Genomic DNA, 18,118 nt, shown 5'->3' with positions numbered 1-18,118 from the left:
GGACGGATCTGGCTGAAATTTCGCATGCAGATAGCTATTATGACGTAGGCATCCGCTAAGAAAGGAGTTTTGAAAATTCAACTCCTAAGGGGGTGAAATAGGGGTTTGAAATTTTGTAGTCCACGCGGACGAAGTCGCGAGCATAAGCTAGTATAAGTATATACGGTATAGCAGATCGAGTTAGAAAAGAATGAAATTAGTAAGTATGTACCTACGAAACAAACAAAACAAAGAGGTTTAGGCACACTAACAAATTATACTAGCGACGCTTGAAACATGGAAATAAGAACTGAAAAAGTGAAAACATTGCAAATTATCACAGCTCTCAATGAAAACTTCAATATTACTCTAAAATTAAACCTATGTTTTGGAGATATGGACTATTTTTGCATGAAAATTTTAAACCAATAGTTCGATCACGACCGTTATGTACTGAACACGTGATTTTTTGTGATAAAGGTAGTATGGACACGCGCGATGCTTTTACAAAAACGGCAAGTCATTTCTCTATAGATTTTATACCTCTCTGGTTTTAGCCACTGATGTAGGAGGATGTGGTTTTAGCTTACAGAATGATAAATTACATGTGGTGTTGTCAACAAGCAGAATATGAGACATCGTACAAACCTGGGAAGCAAGAGTTTGGCTGGCAAGCTATCCGGACACACTGCTCGCCGCTTCCAGTGTAGCCAGCGGGGCAGGACCCACAGCGATACCGTCCGTCGGGAAGGTTTTGACATTCCACGCCTAAAACATTGTTAATGTATCAGATTTTTCATTCTAACCGCTAAACTTTCCTAGTCCTCAGTAAAACCCACTAGGAAATCATATATGGTCTCCACGTCACAGGTTTTACCTAGTGTGGAGACCACTAGTAACCGACGCCAAAATAACGTGTTTTTGTTAAATAAAGATTTTTTTTTTTTTTTCAAATTCAAATATGCCAAATACAGGGTATAAACCAAAACGCTAGCAAAAACTTCAGGTTTTTGTTATACCTATACTACACACAATCCAATACCAATAACCATTTGCCTCATTTTGTAGTTTTAGTGATTTAGTATTTTTCAAGCCCGCAATGTATAGCGTGCAAAACTCGGGTCAATGCCCCATCTACGACGCGGCCTTGACTCCGAGTGGCCGGCCTACTTTCACAACGTTGACCTCTAGCGTCAGTTAGATGTTTATTCGCAACTAGCTTATGCTCGCGACTTTGTCCGCGTGGACTACTCAAACAAACCCCTATTTCACTGAATTATCAAAAATCCTTTCTTAGCGGATGCCTACGTCATAATAGCTATCCATGCCAAGCAGCCCGATCCATCCAGTAGTTTGAGCTGTGCGTTGATAGATCACAGTCAGTCAATCAGTCAGTCAGTCACCTTTTTCTTTCTTTCACTACGTCAAAGAAATGAATTTTTTATTTTTTTTATTTACAAATCTTCATTGCACACACACACACATATTATGTACAGGAAAACAACACAAGATGCAGAAGAAACCATACGAAGGGTATGAATCATACTAACCTGGGAAGCACGTGTTTGTCTGGCAAGCGAGCCTCACGCACTGCTCGCCATTGCCAGTGTACCCGGCAGGACAGGACCCACAGCGGTATCTCCCGTCAGCAAGTTCATGGCACTCCACTCCTATAACAATTTATAATTCAATTCAATTCAATTCAATTCAATTTCTTTATTTTACAAAAACACATAAATTTACATAAGGTCTTGCAGAGTTAAAAAGTAGATAGGTATGTTTCGCCTAGCAGAAGGCATGCAAAAGTTGAAAACTACCTACTCTAATACGAATATTAAAGAACTCTTCTTCTTTATAGTCGTATTCCTCATTGCTGAGGGGCGTAACTCCTTTCCATTAATCACATAATTGCAGGTTTTATTTTAGGACTAGCTGATGCCCGCGGCTTCGCCTGCGTGGTTTTAGGTTTTGTAAAATCCCGTAGGAAATTTAGATTTTTTCCAGAAATCTGCGAAGCCACGACACAGATATTTATGACCAAGAAAAGAACTTTACCTAAGTAGCATCGTACAAACCTGGATGAAGCGTGGCACCGGTTTGACCAACACGACACAGGAATCTGATACACGTTGCCGAATACCAATATAGCCAGCGTAGCAAGAACCATAGCGGTACTGATTTCAGGCAACTCCTGCCACTGAACACCGATGTGTTCAATTTTCATACGTCCCAGGAAAGTCACCACCAGTTTTTATGATATTTATGAACTAAAAACCTGGATGGCATGGGTTTGGTCGACACGCGAGTCGAACACAGTTTTCGCCGTCGCCGGTGAAGCCAGCGGGGCAGGAACCACAGCGGTACCGACCATCGGGTAGGTCTTGACATTGAACACCTAAAATACATACAAAAAACTGACAGGCTGGCTCAATTTTTTGCGTAAAGGATCAGCCTGGCTGTCCAGCGCAGAAATGAAGCCAAGGTTTCGTTCCTCGCGGGCTTGATTTGTACAGTAATTAGATAACACAAACAACATTTTCAATTAAAAAAAACTAAAATACATATTTCTGGATTGTCTAGTGCAAAGCAGAATTTGGTAAAATGAAATTTCGGCTTTGGACTAGGAATTTAAGCACTTCTAGGTTAGCTTTAAAACTGGCTAGGCAAAAGCCGTAGTTTTAGCTTCGGTGTTTAGTGTTCTTGGTATTTCTGAGGATTGCCTAGGCCGATCGCGATATGCCGGCATTTCGGATTTATACTCACGTTTCTTTAATTTCAATTTTTTCTTTATATTTTGTTTTACTAGCTGATGTTTGCAACTTCGTACGAGTGGAATTAGGTTCTTGAAAATCCCGTGGGAACTCTTTGATTTTCCGGGTTTTTTTTTTTTTTTTAATTGATCACGTAAATTTCAATAATACATTTTAAAATAAACAGTTCGCCATCCTCTAGAAACTGTTAAAGTTTATGTGAGGATGGCGAGTTCGCGTTATACATATTTAATAAAATCTAAGTAAAAAACTGTTATAAAAATTAAAAGCTGTTAATTAGTGCATATTTGTACATATAAAATATCGTTACATGAAACACTTCCTAGACCTAGACTAGGCATCCAAAGAGGCACCTAGATCCAGGAAGTGCCTCTTACAATTTCTTATAAAAATCGCTTTATTACTGTAGGTATTTTGCAGAGTTAAAGGTAAAACGTCCTATGTCACTCTCCAGGTCTTAAACTATACCCATGCAAAAAATCACGTCGATCCGCTGCTCCGTTGCGACGTGATTGAAGGACAAACCAACAAACAAACACACTTTCGCATTTATAATATGGGTAGTCATTACAGTTAATCTTGACTGCGATCTCACCCTGGTAGGCAGTCGGTTAGACAGTCAAGTCAGTCGAAAAGTGAGATTAACAACTTACGTCCTCCGAAGCAGGGGTTGGAGCTGCAAGCCGACCTGCATGTCTGCCCATCACTGCCCTGCCTGCCTGGACATCGCTCGCATCTGAACCCTTGGTCCGTGTCGATGCAGAATTCCACTAGAAATACGTTGAATTTTACTATATTGAATAGCTGTCTTTGCATCTATAGTTTCGAAGTTTTTTGAAAAAAATTGAATGCTTGACCAAAATTATTATGCCAAAATTGTTTTCACAAAAATAGACCTAAAGGTTCCTAAAACAGTTTCCCTGTATCTCCTATGGGCTTGGATTTTCCCATACTGTCCCAGTTAGAAAAAACACGCTTTATATAGCTACAAAAGCCCCTAATCAATAAGGCAAAAAAGTAAGTGTTTATTTTCTTACCTTGCGAACAAGGCCTCCTCCTGCAGGATATGGGGTTGCAGCGCTTGCCGTCGCCCTCCATCCCCGGGGGACAGGCCCCGCATTCTGCGCCAGTAGCGGTATTGCGACATTCCACTCCTGTTCAATCCCGATACAAGCCGGTAAAAACTCACAACTTTCCTGTACCACTAATTATTATGGGCGGAACGGGACTTGCGAATGTAGCGTGCGAATCTCGCAACTCATTGAAACTTGAATGGGCTGATTACTGTTTATTTATTTTATAAATAAACTAGCAGTTGTCCGCGACTTTATCCACGTAGACTTTCCTGCTGCAGAATATCTCACTTACCTACACACTCAGTCTCACCTTAAGGTACGGAACCCAGAATACCTAAATGCCGATTTTCGAGAAATTCAATAGCCGAGATAGGTTATATGAAAGTCCTATGTTTTTGGAGCTAGAGATATCTAAAAAAAAATATTTTTTATTTGCTTTACTTACATATTAAATTCATTAATAAATTGCTTCATTAATTGACTCACTGTAAATAATGATGCAGAGTCAGCACTTTATACTTAATGATGATGCATCAATCATTATCATCAGGTTATTATAATTTTAACGATAAATCATTTAACTATAGGTACTGTCGAGCGCCATTTATCTAAAGATGAACAGAGTGAACTGACATTAGGTAGAAACAAAATCCGAGCCAATTTCTTAATTTTTTTTAAGAATTAGCCATGTTTATCACGACTAATATTCCCCTTTCCCCTCCAACTAAGAGTAAACCTTGTGCTAGGAGTAGGCACGATAATAGTGCAACGGGTGGGGTTTGAACCGGCGACGTTTCGGATTTCTGTTTACTCATTTAACCGTTGAGCTATTGAGGCTCAACGGATTGTCCTAAAACTATAACTTGAATAGAGATCAATTTTCTATTATTGTGATCGACAGCTAAAATTATTGACAGCAATTCATGAACAGAGTTTCTCGTCATCCCATTGATAGAATCGCACACTGACAAACATTTAAACAGGCACAAGTGATTAAATTAAAATCAATAACCCCGCATTACCTTTTAAGTCTCTGCCAAGGATAATCAAGCAACTTATCTTAAACGAACGTGGGCGATACTCCAAACTCTGTCATGAATATGCTAACTTTAGGTTCAACAAATAGGGATTGAAAAATAAAACCCGTATATACTTTTCTAACATTTAATTAAACCCACACAGACAACGTTGCTTGATTTACCTTCACTAGACCTAATGTTAGAAGAAATACACAGGATTAGAATATTAGAACAATCATGGACGAAAATAAATATGTGTACCTACTCCGATTTTCAAAATAAGCATTCGTAACCAATCAGTTGGATACGATAAAGCTGATAAAGGTAACTAAACTCAATCTATAGAACTAAATTTAGTTTACTATAGCAAAAAAGATGAAAAAATTAAAGAAAATTTAGTTTTTTTTTAAATTCATGTGAAATTAGACGAAATTAGACGTAATGGAAAATAGAACGCCTAAACGTATTTTGTAATTTTTAGTTTAGTCAGTTTCTCTAGAAAGGTGTAATAAGTTTGGATTCCATTGAGACCATGCCGGAAAAATGGTTTAAAAACATAAATTACTTTCAAAAGGGGTTACAAAATCCGAAAAATTAATCTTACAGTTAAAAATCAGAGTGAGTGTAAGTGACATAAACAAAATAAATGAAAAATTGTTAACGAATGAAAAATTAAAAGATGATGTTAATAACCAGGATAGCATGAAGAGCCAGTGCATCTTTCCACCGGCGGCGCTGGTACGCGGTTACAACACACGCGCAGTTGGTTCTGAAGGCTATTGATAATTCCTTTCTGATCAGCTAACTCCCTACGTAACAGTTCTATCGTCTGACGTAGGAGTTTCAATTGACGAATTACTTCATCTGCAAATATAAAAGATATCTAGAATTAATTCACCTAACTCATTAAATTCAATGTATATTTTTTAAGACAGCATTCTTAATAATACGGATAAATATGATGGCTTGGTTACCCTTGAATAATAATTTATCAACTAACACCACCATAGATATTTCTGCGCTCATTGAGCGGGCAGAGATTAGTCGGGATGATGGCTAGAGACCTGATGGATTGACGCTGGTTCCCTGGGAACGGGGACCAGCCCCGCACGCAACGTGTGTTGACACATTGGTCATATCAGGAAGATAGCATCAAGAACGAAAGCTGCAGCAGAAATGACAGAAACCAGTAAGCGACGCAAGTATGCATCTCTTATCGAGGGTAACATTTTTGTTCCGTGTCCTTTGGGGGCCATGGAGTCAGTGCAAAAAAAATACTAACCGTCACAAGATTCAATGTCTGCAGAAGGTATATCCCCTCTTTGTGAAGATGGTGTTGTATTAGGAAGAGGCAAAGGCTGGTATGGGTCTATGTAGTTACTCCTAGGATCGTCCCCCTGCATTTCTTCTTCGTGTTTTAATTTCTCTTCCTTCTTCATAAACTCTTGGACTTCTTCTACGTCTGAATCTACAGTGACTAGAGTCGGTGGTTCGGGCAATTCGTGGTGATTGCATTTTAAGGTACTTAGTACGGCTTTTTCGCTTTTGTGTACTTCTATAGGTGAATTCTTTTCGTAATACTAGAAGTAAAATAAAATAGTACATAAATAAAAATTATTTTTAAAAACTTTATTTTCTTTATAAACTTAATTTTTAACTTAATTTTTTTAACTTATTTTTTAAATTTAACTTTTAAACTTAATTTTCTTTAAACTTAATTTTTTTAAACTGCTTTCAATTGTCGCTCCAAAGCATAAGAATAATTAATTTTATTTTAAGTTTTTTACTGTTCAAACTAATTAAATACTTAATTGAACCTTCCTGAAAATTTGTAAGTTACCTTAGTAAAACAATCATCAAAATTGGTTTATTGATTAGGTACTACGTACGGGTTGAATACAGAACTTCATTTTTTTGAAGTCGGTTTAAAATGGACCATATCAACTTCGATAAGACCTCCATGTATTTTTTGGCCGATTGACGGCATAGATATAATTAAAGGGACAAATAATGTACATAATTTCATATTGGATTCATCTAAAAAGGTGACTGACTGACTGATCTATCAACGCACAGCTCAAACTACTGGACGGATCGGGCTGAAATTTGGCATGCAGATAGCTATTATGACATAGGCATCCGCTAAGAAGGGAATTTTGAAAATTCAGCCCCTAAGGGGTGAAATAGGGGTTTGAAATTTGTGTAGTCCACGCGGACGAAGTCACGAGCATAAGCTAGTTAAAATATACTTACCAACTTCAGTTTTTGACTAGCCAAAAGACTAAGAACGCTATGTCTACCAGACATAGGATGCCAATGTAGAGCTTTGCAGCCTACGTAGATCTTCACCCTTGAGTGACTCACTATCAAGGTTATGTAGCCATTAGCAGTTCCTAGACTCCATGAGACTGACTTTATGTGGCCACCGTTCATACTCTCGAGGTAAACTAGAAAAAAAGAAAATGGTTGTGACACAGAGATTGACGAACGGATAAACGCGAATGGACGAACTGCGTTTTAATATACACCGCTCTAAAAATAAGAATATCAAAAGGAAGGGTTCATTTCTTGCGCAACGGATCAGCCTGGCTGTCCAGCGCGGGAATGCAGCCAGCATTCTTGGCACCATTCCACGCGGCCATGATTTGTATTGTAAGTAATTAGGTAAGGCTAGTTTCAAGTTTTATTGTAACATTTTCAATTTTATTTACTCAGAAGAATATCACTAGTACCTAATGTTTTGGAGATATTATGTACTTAATATGACATGGATAAGGCCTAGCTATGTCTCACATAATATGCATATTGACTGTTGATAATGATGTGTTGATATCACAGACCACTACCTATAGACGCCTAATAGCCCCCGCGATCGGCATAAAAGTCGGCCCACGCCCGTTCGGTACCCTCATTCCGCACATTGTCTTGATTACGTGACTTTTCAGTCCACCAATTGGGTATTTGACTCCAATTTTTTATTACCTTATTATAAACTAGGATAAAAATAATGACGTAAACTGAAAAATCTAATTAAATCGATCAAATAACAAAAACGTATAAGCATTTAAATATTTCTGATTTGACAGAGATAGCGATATAGCATTTTGACGTCACACCTTACTAATGCCATAGTAGCTTCGTGCGGTTTCATACAAATTTTCGTTTTGCGAGAAAGGGATAGAAGACCCTCCCGCTCCAAAATTTAAATGCCTGTATAACTTTGTAAATCTTTGTTGGATTTTAATATTTTTTTCAGCGTACGTCATTATTTTTATCCTAGTTTATTAATAAGTAATAATATAATTATCAATTTCAAAAGTAGGAAAATACCTAATTGCAACAAAGCATTCTCCCGTCCCGCCATCATTTTACGATTTTGTTTCATGCAAAACCGTATGAACCGTTGAATTCTCAGTGGTTGATATAAAAGGTGACTAAGTCACCTAAGAGTTAGTCTAGTTAGTAATGACTAGATGACTGATCACTTACCCTTATTGGTTTTTGAATTAAAATATAATGAGATAGAATGGTCTTCTACACCCTTAGCGTACAGCAGTTCCTCTCGACCCGCAACGGTTCCGAGAGGCTCTCGAACCAAGATGGCCAGCTCGCCATCTTCTGCCGCTGATGCTGCTGCTATGACATCGTCTGTTGCCTCTGAAATTATAAGTGGAAAATATTCATAGGGTTCTGTAAACAGGCAGGTACTGAACATCAGATATTTCACATTCACAGCTCGAGATGGTAATCGGGGAACATCATATAGTTTGCTTTACGTAAGTATATAATGAGGTCAACTGTACCATAATCACATTTAAAAACATAGCCGACTTATAAATAAAAACCGGCCAAGTGCGAGTCAGGCTCGCGCAATGAGGGTTCCGTACCACAGTCGTATTTTTTCGACATTTTGCAGGATAATTCAAAAACTATGATACATAAAAATAAATAAAAATCTGTTTTAGAATGCACAGATGAAGACCTTTCATATGATACACCACTTGATATAGTTATCTTAGTTAGAAAAATTGAAAATACTAATTATTAGTCCATGACCGCAATTTTTTTTTTTTTGTGTGATCTAACCCTAAATTCACGGTTTTCAGATTTTTCCCCAAATGTCAGCTATAAGATCTACCTCTGCCAAATTTCATGATTCTAGATCAACGGGAAGTACCCTGTAGGTTTCTTGACAGACAGATGGATAGACAGACAGACAACAAAGTGATCCTATAAGGGTTCCGTTTGTCCTTTTGAGGTACGGAACCCTAAAAATAATCTTAGGCCTGTGGAACTTAGAGGAACAAGATAATCAAAGAAATTGTAACGTGTCACAGTTCAGAATGATAAGGGCAATGTAGTGTAGAATTTGTAAATTGCGGTACCTACTGATAAGCGTTTTTTGACCTACTGAACTATTTTGTATGAGAATGATAATAATTTGGTATAGTTATTTGCGTGTTTTATTTAAAAATCTTTTTATTAGTAGTTGTCATGTACAGATTTGCCTTTTCATACAGATTCATACACAATTAACATTAATTTTTTGCGCAACGGATCAGCCTGGCTGTCCAGCGCAGAAATGCAGCCAGTATTCTTGGCACCATTCCACGCGGGCATGATTTTGTATAGTAATTAGAATAAGCTAATCGCTTTAAGTTTTATTGTAATATTTTCATTAAAATAAGTTTAAAAAAATAATTAATGATAGGTATATTGAAAGTAGAAGAGACTAATATATTTCTTACATGCAAAGCTTTAATGGGCTGCTTACGCTGTTCGCAAGATTCGGCAATTAAGAATTAACTGAAGTGGAAACCGCAAAGATTTTGCTTATTTTCATAGTAAATATTATGTCTTATGGAATCTTAATATGGGTTAAAACGGCAGCTATTGGGAGAATTTTTGTATTACAAAAAAGGGCAATATTTTATAACTTAAAACCATGCGATTCCCTTCGAGAAAAGTTTAAGGGAATGGGTATCCTTACATTAGCCTCTCAATATATTTACAACTACATAATTTTTGTAAGACAAAATATAAAACCAGTTACAGGCATCCGCTAGATTCAGGTAGCGCAAGACCGTGTGGAAGTGAAGTGTGGAAGTCCCTACAAGAGACCATCAGTCTATATCCAGCAGTGGACGTCTAGCGGTTGATGAGGATTTATATAAACGATGTGAGAAATATTTTTCCTATTGGATAGGTAAAAGTTTGATACCCGGTCTACTAAAGTTACTAGCTTGTCTTCTCATCTGGCACTCAATGTACCTACATACTTATGTTATTTCAAATTAGTGTACCTACACTTGTAGTCTCACACGTTCGCAAGCGCTATCCGAAGTTATTCTTGACTCGAACGACACAAACAAGATGTTTGACTCACGAAAGCTTGTCGTTTTTGTTTTACTTCGGGCTAGAAACTTTCTATAAGACGTGAACAGAAATAATTCGCTTTAGGGCGAAGATCTGTTATAAACAAACTCCTTACAAACAATAATTACGCTATTACAGACGGCACCATTCATGCAGACGTAACGGTGACCGGCAAAAAACGCTCCGTGTACGGTCTTCCTGCTCGGGCCGTACAAACGCGTTCGTAGATGTAATGACGTGTACTGCTAGGATTTAGAGCCGTTGAAGGATGCCTTATGCGGATGATTGCTGTATAATATTGGTTAACAACTTTGTGACGTTGACTTTTTTATTACCTACTAGGATTAATACCAGCTTATGGCAGTTACTAACGGCCGTTTTACATCAGCAGGTCGATTACTAAAAAGCTGCATCAATCTTTTTTTTTACAAGATTAAGATTAAGATACAAGTTAGCCTTTGACTGCAATCTCACCTGATGGAATCTAAGATGGGTGCGGCTTAAGGGGGTGAATTAGGGGTTTGAAATTTGTGTAGTCCACGCGGACGAAGTCGCGAGCGTCAGCTAGTATTATGTAAGTAACAATGAAACAACAAAAACAACTGTTGCGTGCGTGACAAAAGGGTGTTACCAAAACAACATTGGCATGCCGAGTAAAGATCAAAAGTTGTACGTGGGACGATGGTGATTCGTGTACTTACATACTTAATCCGTGGGCTCACAGTGTTTACAAAGTTGCCCTACCTTTTTGGGAAAGTAGCGCCAGAAATGTACAACTGGAATTGGACATTGTCATAAACGGCACGGTTGTATGGACTTGGACTGTGTCGGTACATTAGCATAATACCTAAGTACGTATTAAGGGATTTTGGATATTATATGGTGCGAACATGATCGCTAGCTATGGGCCACATAAGAAAGCTCAGAGTCACTCAGCGGGCGAAGGAGAGAGCTATGCTTGGAGTTTCTCTACGTGATCAAATCAGAAATGTGATCCGTAGGAGAACTAGAGTAACCGACATTCGAGTAGCTCAACGGGTTGCGAAGCTGAAGTGGCAATGGGTAGGGCACATACCTAGTTCGTAAAACTTATAGACTTTGCGGTCCGAAGGTGCTAGAATGGCGACCTCGCACCGGAAGGGGCAGTGTTGGAAGACCCCCCACTAGGTGGACGGACGACATCAGACGAGTCGCAGGGAGCCGCTGGATTCAGGCAGCGCAAGACCGTGGCGTATAGAATTCCCTACAAGAGACCTGTGTCCAGCTGTGGACGTCTATCGGTTGATAATGATGAATGATGAAGATGAATCCATACTCCATACTAATATTACAAATGGGAAAGTGTGTCTGTCTGCTAGCTTTTCACGGCCCAACAGTTTAATCGATTTATATGAAATATGACCTTTACAATTTTATTATACCTACTTAAGCAATTTTGTGATGGGGTTGTACACTTACAGGTCTCCCGACATAATATACAACGTCATTATAAGCAATTTTGTGATGGGGTTGTACACTTACAGGTCTCCCGACCTATACAACGTCATTCTAAGCAATTTTGTGATGAGATTGTATAAGTCTCCCGATCTGAGACCTATACAACCTCAGTATGAACCTCATAATGAAGTTGTAGCATATATATGTAGCTATAGTTAGGTATTAACTATGTATAAATAAAAGATTGTATCACTTCATTAACACTTCATTTCGGCGAAGACAAAGAGCTCTATCTTACTCTATTCAACGCCTAATGGAATTAGCAGGGCGTCCTGACTTTTAATAATAGACTCGAAAATCGTTTCATTAGAAGGTGCGAAAAACTTCAAAGCCAAATAGCTATGGCTAGGTATAGTGATGTGATGTAGATCTAACTGAATTGTTGAAAGAGATGATATCCTTTCGTGAGGAAAATCCATAAATAATTAATAATCGGATCAGGAATTAGAAATTGAGGTTAGCATAAATAAAATGGCTGGTTTTGTGTTGAAACAGTTTTGATTTACTTATCAGTAGAGGTGCGAAATTTTTGTATCGAACAAAAATGGTCTAAGTATGTCGATGCATTTAAATTTTAAACAGAAAATATTCCCACAAATGCAGCATAGCATAACTACCAGTGACATCAGCTCAATTTACTTCGACACCTACACATTAGAGTGACTGTGAATGATATAGTCGTATATTAATAAATTCGTAATAAATGAGCTGTTCGATCATATTTTATGACTCCAGTCGTTTCTATGTTAACGTAGGTTGTCTCAGACGAGGAAAATGTACTTATAAGAGCTACAATACAAGCATGATGTTGGAAGATATTCTATGGCTACAAGTTATCAACGAAACAGATTGAACCACATTTCTGTATTATTTTAACAGATGATTTTAACGTTACATGATCATCACCAAAGATTTAATTGTAACAATATGACGTGACCCATTGCGTCATTACTAATTAATGAAGCATGGGAAAAATAAAAAACAGATGTTTTAATAATTAATTATATTAATAGGTAGGTACGTAAGTATAGTACGAATAGATTTCAACGCACTCAAGAGTTTTCGTACTGAACCAGAGTAGGTATAAGTTCCTCAAATTTCTAATGCGCGTGGCCTCAACAAGAGACCTATGTCCAGCAGTGGACGTCTATCGGATGATGATGATGGTGACGATGAAGATTTTTCAACAATGAACAGTACCTAAGTGCAATCTCTAATCCATATTTGTGTAGCTAGCTGTAGATCACTGACTGATTTTCAACGGTCAATCAGGCGGTAACAGGGCAGGAGTCAGTGGGTCAGGGAGCAGATGGTGGCCATATCGGGGAGCTGCGCTTGCGCAAGCTGGAGCTTTTGTGAATCCACCGTTTCGAAAACCTTTATGAAACGGAAGGTTATTGGCGCCGATTCTGTTGTCTTTAAACTAAATTAAGAGTACATATCTGCATCTTTTTCTTTTTAATATTGCTAAAACGGGACGGAATATGAATTTTACATTTGAAAAAATGAAAACTAAATTTTAGTTCACGCTACAATTTTAAACAATAGGATCGCGACTGGCAGCTAAAGTCACGCGGTTTGACGGCTCTAAATTAAATTTAAAACTGACAAACTGTGTGGTAATTTAAACTGAACCATAACTGAATCATACGTTTTTAAATTTTTTGTCTGTCTATCTGTCAACAAAGAATTTCACTAGAAACCTATAGTTTAAATGTGTAGCTTAGGGGCATCTATCCCCCACACGCCTTTACATATAATATGTCAGCGTATTTTGAAATGTACTACCTAATTAGTATGTTCTTCTGGACCATTATATTATGTATATATTGAAACATAATAGCTCTCCTAGAAAATCTGATAAAATATATTATGAAAGCATTAATTTTGTCCCTCTTTTGTCAATTATTTACCAACTAATAAGTGATCATTACAATATTACTTCGTAGTTATTTTCCCTTGTAAAAATTGTGTAACCCAATCATGTCAACCTTGCCCTAAACAACCATTCCTAATCTATCTGTCACAGCTAGTTAGGCCACGTTCTGAATATGGACGCTGTTGCGGGTGCGTGTGCCCCTGCATCATCTAAATAATATAAAAGGAAAAGGTAACTAACTGACTGACTGACTGACTGACTGATCTGTCAACGTAGAGCTCAAACTACTGGATGGATCGAGCGGAAATTTGGCATGCAGATAGCTATTATAACGTAGACATAAGAATGGATTTTTGAAAATTCAAACCCTAAGAGGGTGAAATAGGGGTTTGAAATTGTATAAGTAGTCCACGCGGACGAAGTCACGAGCGTAAGCTTGTATAACATAATTTTTGGTTCAGGCTTTTTGTTAAAAAATCTGAACTTCTATGTAATTAAGTGAGGTAGCTTTTTTGGCTAGGGTGTACAGTGTACTGTGTATACTCGGAAACATTACTCAGCATATCCACCCTGGACGTCGAATCTACTTAGTTAACGAAAAATAAAAACTTAGTTAAAAAGTTATTTGAATCCTGAATCAAAGAAAGTTCTTTTGCTAGGGGCTGAATCGGAATAATAAAATATAGATATCGTATGAAGTTCGAAACTCTCGAATATTAAAAACAGCCAATGGCGGAAGAATTAAGATTTGAATATGGAACATGCTCATTTAAAAATGGCGGCAACGCGACGGGCTAACAAGTCATAGATCGAGACCACAGTTCACGAGACTATTTGCGGCATCATTAGTGAGTCGGCACTCTGGACACTCTGGAAAGTGGAGCGCGAAATAGAAAACGAACACGAAAATACAAATGGATGATTATCGGACGAAGCGGAAGTCCGGGAATGTCAAAGCAAAGACTCTAGAGAAATTAAGAGTTAGGGTTTGCTCTATAAAATCTAAAATCGATTGAATGGTTTTTAGGGTTTCTTATTATTCTGTCGATGAAATTTTTTTATCAACAAAATGTTTTTATTGTTGGAAGTGGAACTTTTTAATCTGGATGGTTACAACAGAAGCGGCAAAGTGTAAGTTGTCCGCGCGCAAATGTCTAGAATATTAGTATCAAGTGTGAGTTTTGGTAAAAGTTTATTAGAGATGGACTATTTCACAGGTAAGTATGTAGCATGTGAAAAATCTCATGAAAATTGAAAAGCGTTTCATTATGTAACACCTAACTAATCGTAGCTTGTGAGAAATCACGAAGCAAAATCTCTCATAGTTCGAAAATTATTGCATTTAACCCCACTTTATTGTTTTAAAATTCTAGATAAATGAATGTAGCAAACACTAGTTTGCTACGTTTCACGAAAAGCGAATTTTACATACTGCAATGAATTTTACAACAAGCTAACTGGGCTGCCCAGCCAGTTAGCTTGTTTCATTTGTTAGTTTTACTACTTATCTACCTATAATATATTTTGCTAGTTAGGTACGTACGACCCCAGGTAAATAAAAACCACATACTTAAAAAAGGATAAGCACTTACTTTTATTAGATAGGTATAAATTAACTCTTTCAGAAAACCGTAAAGACGACATTTTCTTTTTATGACAAGAAATAGAGAGTTATAGTAATAAAAAAAGGACATGTGAGAACAAATTGATCCTTAAAACCTTATTTCTTAAGGAATACAGACTTGATTGCAATGTCACTAACCTTCGTTCAATGTGAGCGAATTTGAAGCGGACGCCACAATGAGCAGCACTAACACGCCGCATATGGCTTGCGAAGCCATATTTCCTGCGAAAAAGGAAATTGTTAGACATCCATACTAATACTAATACTATGTAATACTAAGTAATCCATACTTAATATTATAAATGCGAAAGTGTGTCTGTCTGTCTGTCTGTCTGCTAGCTTTTCACGGCTCAACCGTTCAACCGATTTTGACGAAATTTGGTACAGAGATAGCTTGCATCCCGAGGGCTACTTTTTATCCCGGAAAAACAAAGAGTTCCCACGGGATTTTTAAAAACCTAAATCCACGCGGATGAAGTCACGGGCATCCTCTAGTACCTAATAAATCGATATTATTACGTACGAATTACCTTTTTAAAATGCTGATACAAATTAGCCCTTGACAGCGATCTCACCTAATGGTAAGTGATGATAAAGTCTAAGAAAATAGAAGCAGACTGGCTTGGAAAACGTAACGATGTCAGTTCCATTAACTTAAATTTACCCTGATCGGTTAAGAGGCCACAAGCCCGATTTTCGATTTTTTGGGAACTATTGAAGCTTCAGATATAACGATTCTAATAAAAAAAAAGGTAAAATATCATAGATCAATCCCTTCTTAATAGACTACAGGTAACAAAACATTAATTTTATTAAAAATTATAATTCAAATCTTAATTATTGCAGAAGACGTTTTACTGATTTCGCGCTTTTGAGTGGAACTTCGGCCACATATTTAATACCAAAAAATTGTAGAAAGCGACTTTAAAAAAATACCAATATTATGAACACACTCTCAAAATTATAATCCTGGATTTAGTTGTTATACGTTGTATACAAAATTAGTAGATAAAAAATCAAAACCGTACGCACGATTTATGAAAATGTAAGCGTTAGAATAACCCGGATATCTTTAAATTTGTCGCAATTTAACTAATAATAAAAAATATAGCACGAAAGTTCAGTATTCACTTAGCGTAAATTGTAAAAAAATAAAATTCTAGAAACTATTTATATGACCGAAAAAAATTATCAAAGTATCTTAAAATTTACATATAAAATGGTGCAGCAGACAGTACGACTGGCATAGCGAGCTCAGCGCTCTTCGAGGGAGGACGTGTTGTTGTCGGGCGCAGTCTCACGCACACATGCAAAGCTTGTGTAAATTACTGTTGTTAACAATACATAGCGCGACCGACTCAGTTTGATGAACATAGATCCGATCAATACTGAACAGATGATAAGTTTTTGATACAATTGGTATATATTATTTTGTTTTTTTTTGGTATGACTATATTAAAATATCATACTAGAAGTTCTATTTAATTTAATTATATCAAAAAGAGGTTTTCAATTCAGTGCATATTTTTTCAAGTGAAGTTTTGAATTAAATTAAAAATTAGTTTTGATTATTTTTTAAAGCATATAGAAAATTCCACGCAGACCTTTATTGATATAGAGATAAATAATAATATCATAAAAATAAGCACTTAACAAAAATATATAGATAGAATAAAAAATATATCACTACCGTTATTATAAATGCGAAAGTGTGTTTGTTTGTTTGTTGGTTTGTCCTTCAATCATGTCGCATCGAAGCAACGGATTGATATTTTTGGGTATGGTTAAAGAGGGAGAGTGACATAGGCTACTTTTTATCCACTATCCTCATTAGAAATGCGAAAGTGTGTTTGTTTGTTGTTTTGTTGGTTTGTCATTCAATCACGTCGCAACGGAGCAACGGATTGATGTGATTTTTGCATGGGTATAGTTAAAGACCTGGAAAGTAACATAGGCTACTTTTTATCGCGGAAAAGTTCCTCCGGGATTTTTTAAAACCTGAATCCACGCGGACGAAGTCGCGGGCATCAGCTAGTTAATTATAAAGTACATTATATAGGTATAAAATTAAGGTACATTATAAGTGTAAAATTTATGTTTAATATACGGAAAGGTACTATAAATGAGGTGCGTACCAGTTTAATTTATGACATATTTTATTGTATTTGCAAACTGCATCAAAACAATGATATACCTGAGAGTGTATATCAAAACCACAATGATGTTTCCGAACCAAGATTACCATATTGTTGTGAGGATCAGTGTAGTAATCCTTTGCCAGTAATCTGGTTCCTTTAATGATAAGCAGTTTATAACTAACTTAATCTAGATTTTAACTGTAGTATCAAACTTGCTCCTCCCCCTTTCCTAGCCTCCCCGATGACGCTGTAGTGACCAGAAGGGCCTACGCAGCTTACTCTATTCAAAACTAAACAACAATGCAACTACTTTACTTATTCTATTGTTCGCGATATCATCCAGGTACCTACTGCTAACAAAACCATAAAGTTTACTGTTTTGTTTATATGACGTTGGTACTTGGTATCCATATAATACGGTTTTTATTTGTTATTCAATTAATTCATGCTGTTTCTATTTTTACCCGACTTATATTGTAGTTGTTAGCAGTGCTTACTTGATAAATAAGGAATCCGTATTCAGTGTGCTTAGTATGAGATTATCATTCATTCATACCAACATTGCTAGAAATCGAGTGTCGAAATACAATAACGTCCGAATAAAAAGAACCTAAAAATTGAGATTCCCCATTTTTAGATTTCCGAAAAGCTCGATCGATACCTCTCAGGGACACTGTACCTATCAGTAATGCGAAAGTGTGTTTGTTTGTTGGTTTATTGGTTTGTCCTTCAATCACATCGCAACAGTGCAATGGATTG

General features: G+C 37.0%; 1 protein-coding gene across 4 annotated transcripts in view; it reads right to left on the bottom strand.

Moving 5' to 3' along the window:
- Tsp (Thrombospondin) overlaps positions 1–18,118 on the bottom strand; it is a 31,069-nt gene that overhangs the window by 9,025 nt on the left and 3,926 nt on the right. For all 4 annotated transcript variants that reach the window (XM_069505495.1, XM_069505496.1, XM_069505497.1 and 1 more), the window contains exons 2-11: positions 15,360–15,443; positions 8,335–8,502; positions 7,099–7,292; positions 6,128–6,425; positions 5,539–5,709; positions 3,788–3,904; positions 3,404–3,520; positions 2,255–2,374; positions 1,530–1,649; positions 628–747 (exon numbers count right to left, since the gene is read on the bottom strand). In XM_069505495.1, coding sequence (XP_069361596.1) covers positions 628–747; positions 1,530–1,649; positions 2,255–2,374; positions 3,404–3,520; positions 3,788–3,904; positions 5,539–5,709; positions 6,128–6,425; positions 7,099–7,292; positions 8,335–8,502; positions 15,360–15,438 — 1,504 coding nt within the window. In that variant the 5' untranslated portion in view covers positions 15,439–15,443. The remainder of the gene's footprint in view (positions 1–627; positions 748–1,529; positions 1,650–2,254; positions 2,375–3,403; positions 3,521–3,787; positions 3,905–5,538; positions 5,710–6,127; positions 6,426–7,098; positions 7,293–8,334; positions 8,503–15,359; positions 15,444–18,118) is intronic.

This window comes from Maniola hyperantus, chromosome 20 (assembly GCF_902806685.2).
Source record: "Maniola hyperantus chromosome 20, iAphHyp1.2, whole genome shotgun sequence".
NCBI lineage: Eukaryota > Metazoa > Arthropoda > Insecta > Lepidoptera > Nymphalidae > Maniola > Maniola hyperantus.
Note: the sequence above shows the minus strand (reverse complement) of the source record. Positions and strands in the feature narration are given on the sequence as shown.